Here is a 17,903-nt window from a genome sequence, read left to right as displayed (position 1 = left end):
TGTCTTATCAAATCGATTCCACACACACACACACACATCTTTTGATATGTTTAATTTATCTCCTTGATGTGAAAATTTTTCAAGATTCATGTGCTTCTGATTTTTGTGCTCTCCAACTCATTTTAAAATTTTCCCCCCGCTGTATAAAAAAGAGACATTTGGCCTTAATTATTTCTACCTTATTTGAGAACCAAATTTTGTTTTAAACCAGAGGGAGGAAATCTCAATCCTCAACTTCCAGGATTCTGGTGTGATTCCCTCCCCTTCAGTATTAATTTCCTCTGCATTGGAAGGAACCAGCCAATGCCTAGTCTGAGAGGCTGTGCTCAGAGTCAAAGAGCTTCTGGTCCTGTGCCAGGGGATGGTAGAGGGGAACTGGTGGTTATAAATTCTGAGATGGAAGTAAGTGTTCAAGGACTGACTAGTTTGTGTGAAGAAACAGGAAAGCGGGTTAGGAAGAGCAAGATAAATGTCTTTCAGGAAGGAAGGCCAATTTTATTTTAAATGAATAAAAACTCATGGTTGAATAGGATACTTTCAGTTAGGTTAGAGTGATCCTTTGAAATATAAATAATTCTAGCTTTTTTCATGACTCTATTAAGAAGTATAAAGAATTACTGAGGAAGACCACTGGACTAGAAGTTAGGCTGACTTCTAGTTCTGGATCTGTGAACATACTGCTGTGAACACACTGGCTAGCCATTTACCCTCATGGGGTTGGCTCTCTACACGTACAAGGAAGTAACTGAAAAAGATTCTCTCAAAGTTCTTTCCCACTTCTATACACGTCTATAATTCTGATATCCTTTTTGTTCAATATGTATCTATATTTCCTGTTTAATGATGGGTCTTCCTAGACCCTGAATAACTGAAAAAGTTTACATCTCCAAGAGGAAGGATACCAAACTGTATGGGAACTTGGCCTCTGAGAAATTCTTGAGAGCTTCACAAAGTCATCAGAGTTTTCTAAAAAGGCAGAGAAACCAAGTGCATGGTCTTTTTCTCCCAGCAAGCTCTCTCTGGTCATAAGGATTTCCTCATCAATGATACATGCTAATTCCAGACATCTGGGAGAAGGGGGGTAGAAATTTCTTCACTCAGTTAAATACTCATTTTTTAATGTATCTATAACTGGATTATACCAGTAAATGCAAGCTTGAGGAGAAGGTATTATTAAATAAATTTCTCTTTATATTTGTGAGGGATACTGTTTTGCTTCTTCTATGAATAATTTAATACCTGCTTCTGTTCCTAGGAAACACACTCATGACATATTTCCTGGGCTCTCCCTATGTGCCAGCCACTGTTTTAGGTAGGCAATACAGCCTTATACAAACCAGAAAGGATCCCTATACCATAAACTCTAATTTTACATTTATGAAAAGCTACAAATACCAGAATGAAGGTAAGAAAAATAATGCCTGGATGCTGAACAGATGCTTGTGATCAGTAACTTACTAATTTTTTTTAGAGGTGATTCACCTGTCAGTTCATCAGTTCACTAATGCATGATGTTCAACTAACCACTCTGTTCTACCAATCCCACTGCCACAGCCAATGATTCACATTTTAAAGTCTTAACTTGTCTTCAACTCATTATTTTCCCTACAGCTTTATTATTATTTTCTATCCTTCCAGTCAAAATATACCCAAAGCAGTGAATGAAAACCCAGGTAAAGTTTATACCCAGGTATTTATAATATATCAATGTGTGTTCATTTAAACCATTACAGGAAATCTAAGCAAAGATGTGCTCTTTGCCCCTAGGGAGCTTATTATTTTTTATTTTATTTTTTTATTGAAGTTTGATTTGCCAACGTATAGTATAACACCCATCAATGTATAGTGCTCATCCCATCAAGTTCTCTCCTCAGTGTCCACCAATGTCCTTTTTGATCATCATTTTATCCTCCCTATTTGACTTTTAGGAATTTATTTCTTCTTCTCACCACCCTTTTATTTTCTTACACTTCTTCCCATCTATCTTTATTCTTTCCCTTTATTTATGTGTTATTCCCTGCCTGTCCTTTATACATGCTACTAACTCTGACTGCACCACATTGAATACACTCAGTTCCACATTTTGCACTGATTGTTCATATTATAATAAAGTTCATAAATATATTATGTTATGTGCTATAAATGGAAGTTTAGAGTCTTTAAGGTAACAGGTTCATGTACTGTCGAAATTTCCTGTTTACAAAAATTATCATTCAAACTCCAAGACAAACACCATTCAGCAGTAGTAACTTAACAGAAACACAAAAACACAGACTTTTATACATCCTTTTCTAGTTTTCTAGTTTCTTAAGTTGCCTGCTTACTCCATGTACATGAACAAATAAGAGCAATTTAAAGCAATAGACTGCCTCTGAGTGCAGCTTTGGTCATACTACCAAACTCATATCCCGGGTTCCCATTAATTTGTAAATAATTTACTATCAATTAAATACAAGATCTGTCAATAGCTAGTATTAAATTATCAACATTCAAGACATTTTTTTAGTACCTTAACATTGATTCCCTTTCTCATTTCTTTCAGATCACTTCAGAGTCTTCTCTTCCTTATGATTCAATGGACCAAGTAAATGGCTCTTTGGTAACTGAATTTGTGTTACTGGGACTTGCACAATCCTTGGGAATGCAGATTTTCCTTTTTGTTTTTTTCTCTTTATTCTATGTTGGAATTATCTTAGGAAACCTCTTCATTATGTTAACAGTGATTTTTGATTCTCACTTACACTCCCCAATGTATATCCTGCTGGCCAACCTATCACTCATTGATGTGGGCCTTTCATCCACCACAGTTCCTAGAATGATCTCTGATCTTTTCAGTGGTTGTAAAATCATTTCCTTCCACAACTGCATGATACAAATGTTCTTTATTCATGTTATGGGAGGAGTTGAGATGGTGTTGCTCATAGCCATGGCATTTGACAGGTACACAGCGATCTGCAAGCCTCTCCACTATCTCACTACCATGAATACCAAAACGTGCATGCTTTTGGTAGTGGCTGCTTGGATCATTGGGGTGATTCATGCTGTATCTCAGTTTGTTTTTGTCATAAATTTACCTTTTTGTGGCCCTAATAATGTAGGGAGCTTTTATTGTGATTTTCCTAGGGTTATTAAACTTGCATGCATGGACACATACAGACTAGAATTTGTGGTCACTGCCAACAGTGGCTTCATATCTATGGGCACATTCTTTTTCTTAATTGTATCATACATCTTTATTCTGGCCACTGTTAGACAGCATTCTTCAAAAGACTTGTCCAAAGCATTTGTCACTCTGTCAGCTCACATCACTGAGTTGGTTTTGTTTTTCACTCCATGCATGTTTCTCTATGTGTGGCCTTTCCCTACCAAGTCAATGGATAAATTTTTTGCCATTGTGGATTTTGTTATCACTCCTGTATTAAATCCTGCCATCTATACTCTAAGGAACAGAGATATGAAGGTGGCAATGGGAAGGCTGAGTCGACAAGTTGTAAGTTCTAGAGACATACCATAACAGATTTTATTGGTAAGAGCACAAGATGAATGTTGTGGACCTTCAGGACCCTCGTGATCACCATGAACACTATGGATTATGTACAATTTCATTATTGCCTTTAAAAAACTGAGATATCTATGTAAAAAAAGGATATTAAATCAAAGAACTATACTTTCAAATAGGGTTGCTGTAATAATCTGTTAAGTATGAAAAATAAAGTGTCATACATTCCTACCTAACCTATAAAACTAAGTTGCAATTATCATCAATGACCACATTCAATTTTCATGTAATTGTTTTATATCTCTATATAAATATATACATGTACATATGATTGAGCTTTATCAGTATCTTCATACTGATCATAAGCATCACTGGAAATCAATTAATGTTTCTTATAGAAATTATGTGGATCCAATGGATAAAATATGAGTTTATACAAACCAGCAGCCATGAAAAATCAAGAAAGAAACAATTCTCATCCTAATTATACTTAAAGTTAGATAAATAGGAAGGCAACACCATGTTATAATTCTTAAGAATTGTTTTCAGTTTTTGGTTGTCAATATATTTTGTACAATATTACTTTAGAAAGATTCTAGCATTTTGCATTATGCAAAATTTGTCTGTGTTCTATTTTTTTCAACAGCAAATTTCTGTTGTCCTTGCAGTCTTCTTCAAAGCATTTCTTGATTCACCCTAAAGAGTATCTACAATTATAAAAGTATTTTAAGGATCTTATTACCTAAAGAAAGGTACTCAACTCAGATCTCAACTTATTTAATGTACCTGTTCTTAAGCCAGGGTGTTTAGGACAAAGAAGATGATTGACATCTTTACTTTTACTTTACTTTTCCAAATAAAACTTGGAAAGTCTGATGGGTCAAGGAGCACAATTGAGAAATCACTTGGGTATATTCCTGTGACTGATATAAGAAATGTAAATTGTAGTGACTAAACTCGGTTGTAACTGCTGCATTGTAGTTAAAGCTGTTCAATAAAATGGCAAATAATGAATGAGACTTTCTTATTATTGGTCGAGGTATTTTTCCCTATATTTTATCCAAAATTAGTCATAAGTGCTATAAGCTCTCCTCTTTTTATAATATCAAAGCATTATTATTTATTGTCTTCTTAATCCATCTGGATTTTAATTTCAGAACTTTATCTTATTGGTTTTACTATGATTCTTTTAAAGAGTCACCTTTAACAGGGGAGGGCCCCTGGGTAGCTCAGTCAATCAAGTGTCCATCTTATGCTCAGGTCATGATCCCAGGATGCTGGAATTGAGCCCCATGTCAGGCTCCCCACTCAGTGAGGAACCCGCTTCTTTCTCTGCCCTTTCCTCTGCTTGTGCTTTCTCTCTCTCTCTTCTCTCTCTCTCTCTCAAATAAATAAATAAGATTTTTTAAAGTCACCTTTAACAGAGAAAGACAAATACCATATAATTTCACTTATAGGTGGAATCTCAAACACAAAACAAATAGAAAACACATAGATTCTTAAAAAAAATGGTGGTTGCCACAAGGCAGGTGGTTGGGGGGACAAGAGGGAAAAAAAGGGGATTCAGAGGTACAAACATCCAGTAATAAAGTAAATAAGTCACAGAGATGAGACGTACAGCTAGGGAATAAAGTCAATAACATTTTAATAATGTTCTATGGTGACAGATAGTGACTACACTTAGCATGCTGAGCACTAAGTAATGTACAGAATTGTCAAATCAATGTGTCAATTATACTTCAATATAAAGAAAATCAAGGGAAAGATAAGGAAATAAAGTTTCATTTGCATAGAAAAAAAATCATCTTTAGATTCGTGAGGTAGTAGAAATACCTAAGTGAGCAAATAGCTTGAGATGACAGTCCCTAACTCAAGAAGATTTTGTGTGTATGTCCTTAAGGGAAAACCAGTGACACTATATGACTTAGTCTCAGTACTCAAACTTCAGGCTGGATATTTCCAGATCTCCTCAACTGCCTCTGGTCATTCATAAATGGCTCTTAACCAAGTGGAGGAGGATGATTCAGACAGACTTTATTCTCTTGGAAATTTTTCCTTCAAGACAAAGTGCAAAATGGAAAATCTGTACTCTTCCTTGCTCTGAAAATTGCCGTAGCATCTTCCAGTTATGAAGGAGGTAGGTGGAATAATGATCATGAACTATATTAGCAGAACTAACCAAAGTGTAGCATTTTATTGACAATGAGATGCTTCTTTTAGTAAGAACCCATCTGGCAGAATTCAATTGTATATGCATCTTTAAGAAAAATGGAAGGATCCTGTGAGGTCAGTGCAAATACTTAGAAAAGTTAGTGTGAATATTAACAAGGATTGCCCCTGTTGTGTTGTTCACCTTAGTATATGCTATGCAAGTGTTCCAAGTGTTGAGTTCTTCTGAATTTTTGAGGTTAATCTTATCTTTCCTTTCTATTTAAAGATTCTTTTTCCCCATATACTTCAGATTCAGTGTTCTTTTACCCACCTTTTCCCCCTCTTTCCTGCAATCCCAATGAAGTCTGTTTTAGGATATTTCTTTCACATAAAGGTGCAAATCATACTCCTAACATTGTGGAATTTTGTCTTTAAGAGCTTTTGATCCAAAGAGCTCAGGAAAACTAAGGCTTGGAGATTCTAAATGACATGTCAAAATCACACAGTAAATTGTACTAATATTCCCAAATCTCCTGACTTCAATCTCAGTGAAATTTATGAAGACTTTAGGCATTTTTCTTTAAAGAAGCCTAAAAGATATTTAGGACAAACATAACACCCTAAATGTTGAATTTTAAGTTTAATCTAGTGCATGGGGGAAATTTTTCTTATTCCTTTGTAACTGGATCTTCATGAATGCTCCAGCCAATGTATAAGATTCTGGAGAACTTCTTCAGTAAACTTAATATCTAACTTAGAATCAAAAGAATTCTTCTAAAACCCCTTGAACAGCTTTTGAAGAATCAGATATGAGCTTGAAAGGATTACAGCAGTGAAGGATCCCCTGTAACTGAGAATCCCCTATCATCACTCACTCCTCAGTAGCATATACTCAGGAAATGAGATGTCTTAACTAAGTGAACAAGAAATTCTTTTTGCTGAAGTACAGCATATCTGAATTCTGACTTGTTACCATGGTATAAAGTCTTTTCACTGCAAAAGAGAAACCACTGGTCAGCTATCACCCTTGGTATATTTCTTATGGAGATATGAGCATCAAATTCATCCTCAGTGAAATGAGATGGTTGTACATAAGTAAATATTGAATTTCCATTCTAAGTTGCATACTTTGATTCTTAACCATCCTAACCAATCAGTCACATCAGAAATGATCTCACAATAAGAATACCATCCTCTTTATTGTCAGTGATTACAATGATTGTATTTACTACTGTGCTAAGCAGAAGGGAACAGAGGGTTTATTTCTTGTTTTACTCTTAGACTTCTCCTTATACTTGAAAATAAAATTAGAATTGTCAAATTCTTACAGGACTTTGAAAGCAGTAATAAGGAGCATTAGGGATAGGGCTAAGGAATGGGATTTGGAATAATGAAAAGTGTAACTTCCAAGGGTGTTGCAATAACCACAATCAGGCAGTGTTGAAAAAAATAATACCACTCCTCCAAAAAATTTGGTAAGAGTAACCCACTATATTTTCACATGTCCCTAGGACCTATTGATTTCCACAATTACTCAAACCAAAATCATTCACATCATCTATTTTTTAAATCTCCCACATCCTGTTGACAAACGTCCTATTATTACTACTTAAAATGGTTATTATGTATAGACTATTCACTATATGTTAGAAAAGTATTACACAATTGCAAATAATTCTTCAATAGTTCTTTGCTTGCTTCATAATAAAACACAAATCCCTTAGCAGGCATTCCAGAATCCTTTTTCAATTTTATCTCCTATTAAACCCCATCACACTTTCTCTCACACAAAGTTTTCATTTTTCTCACTTTTCATTTCATTTCTAAATCACCTTTCTTTAATCCTATTATTTTCATGCTATTTTATTTATTTTTTCTTTTATTTTTCATCTTTATTATGGGCTAACTCTTTTTCTTCTAAGCATTTCAATATCACTAAATGATAACTACAAATTCTATTCTCTATAAGGCTCCATAACTCTTACATTCTTTTCTAAAATCTTCATTTATTTAAACTTCCCCTAAGGCTGGATCTTTTATTTTTATTTTTATTTATTTATGATAGTCACACAGAGAGAGAGAGAGAGAGGCAGAGACACAGGCAGAGGGAGAAGCAGGCTCCATGCACCGGGAGCCCAACGTGGGATTCCATCCCGGGTCTCCAGGATCACGCCCTGGGCCAAAGGCAGGCGCCAAACCGCTGCGCCAACCAGGGATCCCTAAGACTGGATCTTTGCATCTGTTTTAACTGTTATGTTTCTATCCAAGCTTTTGAGAAACTATGAAAATTATTTTAGAATTCTGTCCCTCACTCAGGCCCCATAGATTATTAGATTAATGGGGATTTTGAGAATTTTTAATCCAGAGCATTCATTCTAAATATGGGAAAACAGAAATTTTGATCCAGAGCATTCATTCTAAATATGGGAAAACAGGGAAAACAGGGAGCTTAAATTCAATCATCATGCCATAATTGTTATTTCTAGAATATAAGTAAAATTTTTAAATGAGTATTGGAGAGCTGGAGTTTCTTTATGAATCAGAGGTGATAAATATTACTACTAATAATAATCTAAATCAATTGTACACTAACTATATACAAAAACTGTGCAAAACACCATAAGAATTGAATATAATTAATATCTACATTTGTAAAAAGGTAAAAATAAGTCTTAAGAGGGTGACTCCAAGTCCATAGGCTACATTCAAAACTTATACGTTACAAATTGCCTCACATAGTAAAACTATGAATGAGGATTGCCTTTGTTTGATAGGGAGGTTTCCAACAACTGTAATATAAAATTATTGTGATGGCTATGAAACCATTAAGAATACTTTTCAGAAGTGAATGTCATAAAACACCTTTGTAAATGTAAATATCATATAACATTGCATTTATTTAAGAGCAAAAATAGTGCCTACACAATATAGACTGGGAGTTCAAGGGAAAAGAAGTTAAATGTAGGATGGTGGTATAAACTTAATCTGGCAGACAAAGTAGCATGAAAAAAGGTACTTTCATTAGGAATAAGCTTAGCATAAGTGGAAATAACTGAGCAGACTTGAGTAACTGGACTATAAAGCATAATCAAAGAACGAGTGTGATATAAAAATGGAGGGTTTAGATTGTGTACAATTTGAAAGCCTTTATGATATAAAGGCTTTTTCTGTGCTTTATAGCACTATATAATAGTCATTATATGAGTGAGCAGAATGACATAAAAGGAGACAAACTGAAATATAATAATTTTGACTTCCTTCTTACTCTATTCTCCAAGGTAACTACACCGGCTGTTTCCTGGAATGAATCAATAAGTGACATGAATTACTCCATGGTGACTGAGTTCATTTTTCTGAGACTCTCTAATTCTCAGGAATTGCAGATTTTCCCTTTTGTGTTCTTTGTTGTATTCTATGTAGGAATTGTGTGTGGAAACCTTCCTATTGTCATAACTGTGGCCTCTGACTCCTACCTTCACTCCCCCTTGTACTTCCTGCTGGCTAACCTCTCACTCATTGACCTATGTCTGTCTTCAGTCACAGCCCCCAAGATGATTGCTGACATTTTTAGTAAACACAAAGTCATTTCTTTCAAGGGCTGCCTTGCTCAGCTATTTATCCTTTACTTTTTTGGTGGGAGCAAGCTGGTGATCCTTATAGCCATGGCCTTTGACAGATATGTAACAATCTGTAAACCACCTCGCTACAATACAGTTATGTGTGTGTTGGCCTTGTGGCTGCTGCATGGGGAACTGGCTTCCTCCATTCAGTCAGCCAGCTGGCCTTTGCAGTGAACTTACCTTTCTGTGGTCCCAATGAGGTTGACAGTTTTTATTGTGACCTCCCTAGGGTTATCAAACTTCCTTGTACAGATATCTATAGGTTGGATATCATGGTCATTGCTAACACTGGTGTGCTCACTGTGTGTTCTTTATTTTCCTAATCATCTCCTATGCTATCATCCTAGTGACCATCCAGCAACACCCTTCAGACAAGTCATCCAAGGCACTGTCCACTTTGACTGCTCACGTCACAGTAGTTCTTTTGTTCTTTGGACCATGTATCTTCATTTATGCCTGGCCATTCCCCATGAAGTCATTAGATGAATTCCTTCCTGTGTTTTATTATGTGGTCACTCCTGTCTTGAACCCAATTATATATACACTGAGGAACAAGGACATGAAGACTGCACTGAAATGGCTGAGAAAATGGCATGTAAACTCTAGGGTAAAGTCTTAAATCTCTCATAATTGTAAGATAATGACATATGGTAAAGTTGGTGAATTACTTAGGAAACCTCATGAAAATCTTACTTTCTATTTCCATATCCCTTAATAATTATCTAAGAGGTTTCACATACACTGCCTCAATTTATCCTTTGACACTTTTGCATTTTATATTTTTGGATACAAAGTTGATATGTTTTTAAAATATTATTTCACTAATCCTCAGAACAGTGGCATAAATCTGTCAATATCTGTATATTCCTCTGGCTACCTACCTGAGAGGTCCTGAGTGTAACTGATGGAAACACAGAAACTAGCCTGGTTTATAATTTTTTATGTAGGTGCTTAATTCATTCATATTTATAAGCTAACTTTTAAGAGGTTTAGAAAAGAAACTCCTCACATTGTTATGGTTCATAGTTCCTCTCCAATCACTATAGCAACTTAAAATTCCATGAGTTATCAGGAATGACAAGAAGAGTGAGTCTGCCAACCCAAAAGTTGCCTTATAGACACTTGACATCCTGTTGCATACAAGAAGAGCGCATTTGTAGTAAAAAATACTTACAAACTTGGCACAAAGTACATCATTTTGGTCCATACCTGTTATTTTCCATGGTTAGCTCTTAAGAACACAGACTTTGAAGCCAAAAAGAGAAGGGTGCAACTCTACTTATGCATTATTAATCATGACTGCTCTGTGTTTCCACATGTGCAAAAGGAGGATAAAAATACCTATACATATGGTTATTATGAGGGATAATGAGACAATAGATACAAATCAGAAAAATAACACATTTTGTGGCAAATTATCAAGACACAATAAATATTAAGTATTATTATTGTTTTTATATAAAGCCTAATTGTCAACAAACTAAACATTCTCAACCTTTATTTATCCCAAAGTACTTGAGAAATAGGATACACATCAATATTAACAGATACTCATTTGAGGGCATCATAGTTATATATATATTTATTTGTAAGCATGAACTCATGTTCCCACACCCTACCATCCCAGAAAGATGTACCAAAAATTCAAGATAAAAATTCAGGAAATATACACTTTTTTGAAAGCTTGGCAAATGGGTCTGAAAAATAGCCTCCACTCTCCAAAAAGTATCACTATGTCAGGCTAAAATTGAACATTAAATATTATAAATAAACATAGAATGTAGTTTTCCAAAGTGAGGCTTGAATTAATAAATAAAAAGAAGCAGATGATAAGAGAACTAAAATTATGTTTGCCACAGGGAAAAAAGAGAATAGAAACTCCATTAGCAGGTTAAAAACACATAAGAAATTAAGTATATGATAATGGCAGTATCTCAAATCAGTGGAGAAAGGCAGAAGCTACTAACATGATGGTAGAATAACTAGATAGCAGTACAGGAAATGATACATTGGACCTATTCCTCATGCCATATGCCAGGACAATTTCTAAGTGAATTCAAGCATAAGTCTTTTGATCTTAACTATGCAAATATTAACAGAAAACATGACTTATATCCTCGTTACCCATGAATATGGTATAGAGTGATCACATTAACTATATCAAATTAATGTTTTAAATGCATGACAAAACCATGAGCAAAGTAGAAAAGATAAATGTGATATTTAGAGAAAGCTTTACAACCCACATCACAAAGAATAATGCCTGGTAAGCATAGAGAACTTCTTAAAAATAGCAGCAAACAAAATAAATGGGCAAAACATGTGAACATACAATTGATATATAAGGAGATATAAATGATGCTTAAATATGTAAAAAAGGATTCAAGTTCTCTCATATTAAGATTATATGCAGAGTAAAATGAAGCTGAAATATCAGTTTCGACCATAAGTTTCAGACATGAAACCGGTCTGACTTCAATAGTTAATACAAACTGTTGGTAAAGATATAACAAAAGGGGCACTCAAATGCATTGTTGATAAGAATATAAAATGGTATTATCTCTTCACAATATTTATAAAATTTACCATGCTTCTGGCTTCTGATCCAACAATCCTAATTCTATCCTAACAAAACCTTTGCAAAAGTACAAAATAACCAATGCACAAGTTTACTTGTGGCAGCATTGTTTTTAACAGTGAAAGATTGGAAAATACCCAAATGACAATTAGAAACAAATGCATAAATCATACATAATAGAACATTAATGTCCTATAAAAATTGCTGAGGAATATCTCCAAATAACTGCTCTGGATGCATCTACAAGGTATATGTTAAGGAAAAAGAGTAAGTTGGAGAAAAATATCTCTAGGTTATGTTAAAATGGGGATACATATATTAGGTTTGTATGTGTGTATATATATATGTATGTAATTTATAAATAAATATTTTATAAATACTTCTGAAGTATATTTTTAATGATAAACCAAAAATTAAAAATGGTTTCTAATGGAGAGAGGAGGAAACAGGGCAAGAGAGGGATACAAGCTAAATTTTTTAGAATATGTCTTATTTTATAATTTTGACATTGAAACCATGTAAATGTTTTTACATATTTAAAAATGAAATTAAATCAAAAGAAAAATCGCCTAAGTCATAAAATGAATCTCAAAAACTTTCAAGATTAGCACCTTAACAAAATCTGTTCTCTGACCACAATGCAATTAAATTAGAAAGCAACAACCATAAGATATTTAGAAAAGCCCTAGTATATTAAAATTAAACATCTTATTTGTGAACACTTTCAAGGAAGAACTTACAAGGGAAACTGAAAGTATTTTAAATTGAACTATAATAAAATTATAATATGTCAAAATTTGTTGTGCAACTAAGGTAACTTTGAAATTTATTACTTTAACGCTGATTTTTTTTAAGTTTTAGAATAAATTACATAAGTTTCTCACTTAAAATGTTAGGAAAAAACAAGTAAATTAAATACAAATAAGCAGAAGAATAGAAGTATTACACAAAAGAGAAGAAATAAATTATTGATAGAAAACAAACACAACATAGTAAATTTATGTATTAGGTTCTCCAGAAAACAGAACCATAGGTTGTGTGTGTGTGTGTGTGTGTGTGTGTGTGTGTGTGTGTTCATTTTAAAGATCTGGTTCACACAGTCGTGGAGACCTCCAAATGCAAGAACTGGCACACTGGAGACCCAGGGAAGAGTTGATGTTGCAACTTCTGTCCAAAGGCAGAAAAGCCAGCCCATATTACAGGGAGCAGTCAAATTTGCTGGAAGTCTACTGATTTCAATGTTTCTCTCATCTAAAAAGTACCTTCACAGCAACATCTAGACTAGTAGTTTGACCAAATATCTGAGTTAAAGTGCCAGTGCCAAATATCTGGGTTCAACTGCGTGTTGATGCATAAAAGCAACCATCACAATTAACTGAGCCAAAAATTGAATTCTGAGTTATAGTTAGAAAGAATATACCTAATTTTCATATCATAGACCATTAACACACACGCACATGCACACATGCGAGTACACACACACACACACACACACACACCATTCAATCATTTGTTTTGGTTGGAACTTAATTTTCCTATTTTTATATGCCTATTTTTTTCATATGAACTAAAAATTGTGAATAATGAACTGCACTGGTTCTAAGTTCCATTATCTTCCACTGAAGAGTAGTGATTCTCTTCCTAGCATGCAGTTAATGTGGCTGGACTATGTTTGAAATTCTGCTTTCCTCATATGACTAAACACTTTGATCCTATGAGCTGTGACTTTTCACTAATAATCTCAACGTCAACTCCACTTATGTGCAGTATAGGGAAGAGCCAAAAATTTGGGTGAAGTTCATGATCAAAATTTTGGACAATCATTACCAAAACCCCTCCTTTTTTCACCTCTCATCTTTTAGCCGCTCACTCCTCAAAGTCCCAAACATCATCCTCTGATTTTGTAAACTTTGAGAAAACAATTTTCTCCTTAATTTTCAGTGACTTTATGCTGCATGAATAAAGTATTTCCTCAGGTAAAAAGCTATATAAATTTTTCTTTCAAGGGATGGCTTCTACTCAATTTCTGCCTGCTTTGAGTCACTTGCCAGTGTCTTCATATAGTTGCTTTCCATATTCTGCCCAAACCTTATAGTTGATATCTATGACAATTTTCATTTAATATAAGCTAGTCTTCCAAAACTTAAGTTAAATTCCCTCCAGATATAAATTTTGAGACATACTATACTGGCTAAGTATGAATATTACCATAAATCACTTAACAAATATAAACTTTTCTTAAGATAGTTGAAGTCAGACTCTTTCCCTATATTATACACAAAAATTAATTCCCAGTGGATAATAGACATAAATATAAGAACTAACAGTATACAACACTGAGAAAAACGTAGAAATAAATCTTTATGATGTTGGATTAGGCAAGGACTTTTAGATGTGACACAGAAAGTAAAAACTGCCAAAAAATAAAATAAAACTAGACCTTCATCAAAATGAAATACTTTTTTTGCTTCAAAGGTTACCATCAAAAAAGGCATAAGACATAGAATGGAAGTAAATTAGCTAACTATCTATGATAAGGGCATTTCTTAAAAAAAAGATATGAAATTTCCAATAAATAAATTAAAAGATGTTAGATATAATTAACCACTAGAGAAATGCAAATCAAAACCCCATTAGGACATGATTTCACATATACCCTATGAAGGCTTTAATCAAAAAGACAAATTATAACAAGTGTTGAAAAGATGAGGAAAAAATGAAACCTTTATATGTAAGTGGGACTATAAAATGCATGTGATTTAGAAAAGTTTGTCAGTTTCTCAGAATGTTAAACATAGTGTTACCATAAGACCCAATAATTCCATGTTTAGGTATATGTCCAGAGAAATTAAAACATATGTTCATACAAAAACCTATAACAATAGAACTTATTATAAAGCTATGAAAGGTAAGACAGTACAATATAATAAAAAAAATGTGACCATTAAAATAGAATGGTGATCCCTGAAATGGGACTTATGCATAAATGAAACTATGACAAAGTTCCAAATGGCATTATGAGATAAAAAAATAACTATTCAATAAATAGAGATTGAAAAACAGGATTCTAAGAAAGCAGAATAGAGCTCATGTTGTCCTACACACACAAAGGCAACAACTACATCTCTTGCAACTAACTCTAAAAACAACCTGAAGACTGGATAACAACAGATCTTCCACAGTCACAGGGAGAGGACCACACTGAAAAATTTAGGCAGGAGGGCACCTGGGTGGCACAGTTGGTTAAGCATCTGACTCTTGGTTTTTGCTCAGGTCATGATTTCAGGGCCCTGGGATTGAACCCCATGTCAGGCTCCATGGTCAGCATGGAGTCTGTTTTAGATTCTCACCCTCTCTCACCCTCTCTCTCTGCCACTCCCCCCATGCTATCTCTCTCTCTTTCTCTCTCTCTCTCTCTCTCTCTCTCCCTCCCAGAAATAAATATATATTTTTTTAATGTTAGGTAGGATAGAGATAAAGCTGGGAAACAAACTCCCAAAGCAATGAAGAACAAATGGGAAGAACACCACAAACCAAAGGGAAATCAGACCTCATGTTGGGCATCCCCAAGTCTGGAGGCCTATAGTGGGAAGACAAGTACTCAGAATGTTCAGGCTTTGAATTTTAGCTGAACTTAACTCTGGGAGCTTTACATATCAATGGGGATTAACTTCAGGAGAGCTAGTGGGCTATAAAAAAATTGTGTCTTCAGCCTTAAAGAGCCAGCATGCTAAATAACTTGGCCTAAGACATAGTAAAGAAGCAGTAGCTTGAAAAGCACTTGTGGTATGTATAAAGGAAACTTTTTTATTATTTTTTTATTGGAGTTCAATTTGCCAACATATAGCATAACACCCAGTGATCATCCTGCCAAGTGCCCCTCTCAGTGCCCATCACCCAGTCACCCCAAAACCCCCACCCACTTCCCCTTCCACTACCCCTTGTTCATTTCCCAGAGTTAGGTGTCATGTTTTGTCACCCTCACTGATATTTTCACTCATTTTCACTCCTTTCCCTTTATGTATAAAGGAAACTATTGACTAAACAGAATGTATGCCAGAGGGGCAGGGATCTGAAGGAGATTTCTCTAAGAACAAAAGTGCTGGTGGGCCACATTTTTCTTGCCATCTCCCAGACTAGATAGCCAGATACTTGTGGAAGCCACGTCTGACACTCTCCACCTACCTTAATAGCACCATGTGCCCTACCCCAGTGTCTCCCTGTATATCTTCCCTAACCCACAAGCCCACCTCAAGAGGCATGCCTTCAAAATTAACTCCTGTCCCACCACACGGGCAGGCAGTCCCAGCTGGAACCAGCATCACCCTAAGGTGACTTCTACCCTGGGAAAGAAGAGAGATAACTATGCACAAAAATGTGCCTACAGTTTCTGAAGCCAAGCCTAGCCAAGCCTATATGACTACATAAGGAGAAAACCCACTCTTCAGTGTGCCTGCAACTATGGCAGAGAGACTAATTGCAGACAGCTAGGCTGAGTGCCCACCCCACATATAAGCAAACCTAAACAGTACAGCCAGGCCTCTCAACAGTGTAGGGAGCAAACCCTACTCAGTGCATCCATAGCAGGGAAATTGTGTCATTGCAACCAAGTGGACTGAAAGTCAACCCCACCCTCCATCATGCCTACAGGAAGCTCATCCACAACAGGAAGGTACATGCAGCCCCAAAAGGAACCCAACTGGAGCGCCTGGTTCTGGTGAAAAGGAGGGATTATACTATAGGATACCATAAAACCCTTTGTGTTCAAGACTACTAATTTCAAAACCAGAAGATGTAGCTGACATGTCAGCTAAGTAGAAACAAATGCAAAATGTTAAACAAAATGAGGAGACAAAGGAGCATGTACAAATGAAAGAATGAGACATAAATCACAGAAAAAGAGTAAATGAAACAGATAAGCAATATGCCTGATAAAACGTTCAAAGTAATTGCTCATAAAGCTACTTAATAACTTTTAAAATGAGCAGATGAAATCAGTGAAAACAACAAAAGATAGAAAACATAAAAAAGAATCAACCAAAGTAAAAAGTAAAGAATAAATACATGAAAAATATACTAGAAATATACTAGAAAAACATACTATAAGGAATCAACAGCAGATCAAAGGATGCAGAAGAATGGATCAGTGATCTGGAAGACAGGGCAATGGAAAGCAACCAAGATGAACAGCAAAAAGAAAAAAGAATAATAAAAACTGAGAATAGGTTAAGAGAACTCTGCAATATCATCAAGCATTATAACATTCATATTATATAGATTCCCAGAAGGAGGAGAGAGAGAGAGAAGGGGGCAGAAAACTCACTCAAAAGAAAAAAAAAGGAAAACTTCTTTATGCTGTGGCAGAAAACAGACACATAAGAACAAGAAATCCCTTAACAAGATGAACCCAAAAAGATCCACACCAAGACATATAATGATTAAAATGGCAAAAAATTAATAATAGAGAATCTTTATAGCAGCAAGAAGGGGCCCCCTAGGTGGCTCAATAGGTTAAGTATCCAACTCTTGATTTCAGCTCTGGTCATGATCTCAGGGTTGTGAGTCAGGTTCCACCTTGGGCATGGAGCCTGCTTAAGATTCTCTCTCTGCCTCTGCTCCCACTCTTAAGAAAATAATAAACAAGCAAAAATAAAGCAGCAAGAAAAGAGAAAACCAATTACATATAAGGGAAATCCCATCGGGCTAACTGCTAATTTTTCAGCAGAAACTTGGCAGGCCAGAAGGGAGTGACATTATATATTCAATGTCCTGAAAGGAAAAAACATATAATCAAGAATTCTCTACCCAATAGTTCATCATTCAGAACTGAAAGAGGATAAAGACTTTCCTCATATAAAAAAAAACAAACAAAAAACCTCAAAGAAGTTTATCACTACTATGCCAGCCTTACAAAAATAATACTAAAGAGAATTCTTTAAGTATAAAGAAAAGGTCATAGCTAGAAGTAATAAAATTATTAAAGGAAAAAATTTTGCAGGTAAAAGCAAACATAATAATTATCATTTCTAAAGCCAGTATAAAGGTTAAAATAAAA

The 17,903-nt window shown here is 35.0% G+C and overlaps 2 protein-coding genes across 2 annotated transcripts; both read left to right on the top strand.

The window, feature by feature from the left end:
- Positions 1-1,724: 1,724 nt before the first annotated feature.
- On the top strand, positions 1,725-3,659 carry LOC140622640 (olfactory receptor 4F6-like). Its single transcript, XM_072808278.1, has one exon. It carries the CDS (start codon positions 2,576-2,578, stop codon positions 3,512-3,514), a length of 939 nt encoding a protein of 312 aa, XP_072664379.1. The 5' UTR covers positions 1,725-2,575; the 3' UTR covers positions 3,515-3,659.
- Positions 3,660-8,967: 5,308 nt separating this feature from the next.
- Positions 8,968-9,889, top strand: LOC140622571 (olfactory receptor 4F4-like). The gene is given in 3 exon segments (XM_072808215.1): positions 8,968-9,367; positions 9,370-9,570; positions 9,573-9,889. Coding segments are annotated over 3 exon segments (915 nt in total). The 5' UTR covers positions 8,968-8,970.
- Positions 9,890-17,903: the final 8,014 nt, after the last annotated feature.

The sequence above is a fragment of the Canis lupus genome, chromosome 32, assembly GCF_048164855.1.
Source record: "Canis lupus baileyi chromosome 32, mCanLup2.hap1, whole genome shotgun sequence".
Taxonomy (NCBI): Eukaryota; Metazoa; Chordata; class Mammalia; order Carnivora; family Canidae; genus Canis; species Canis lupus.
Note: the sequence above shows the minus strand (reverse complement) of the source record. Positions and strands in the feature narration are given on the sequence as shown.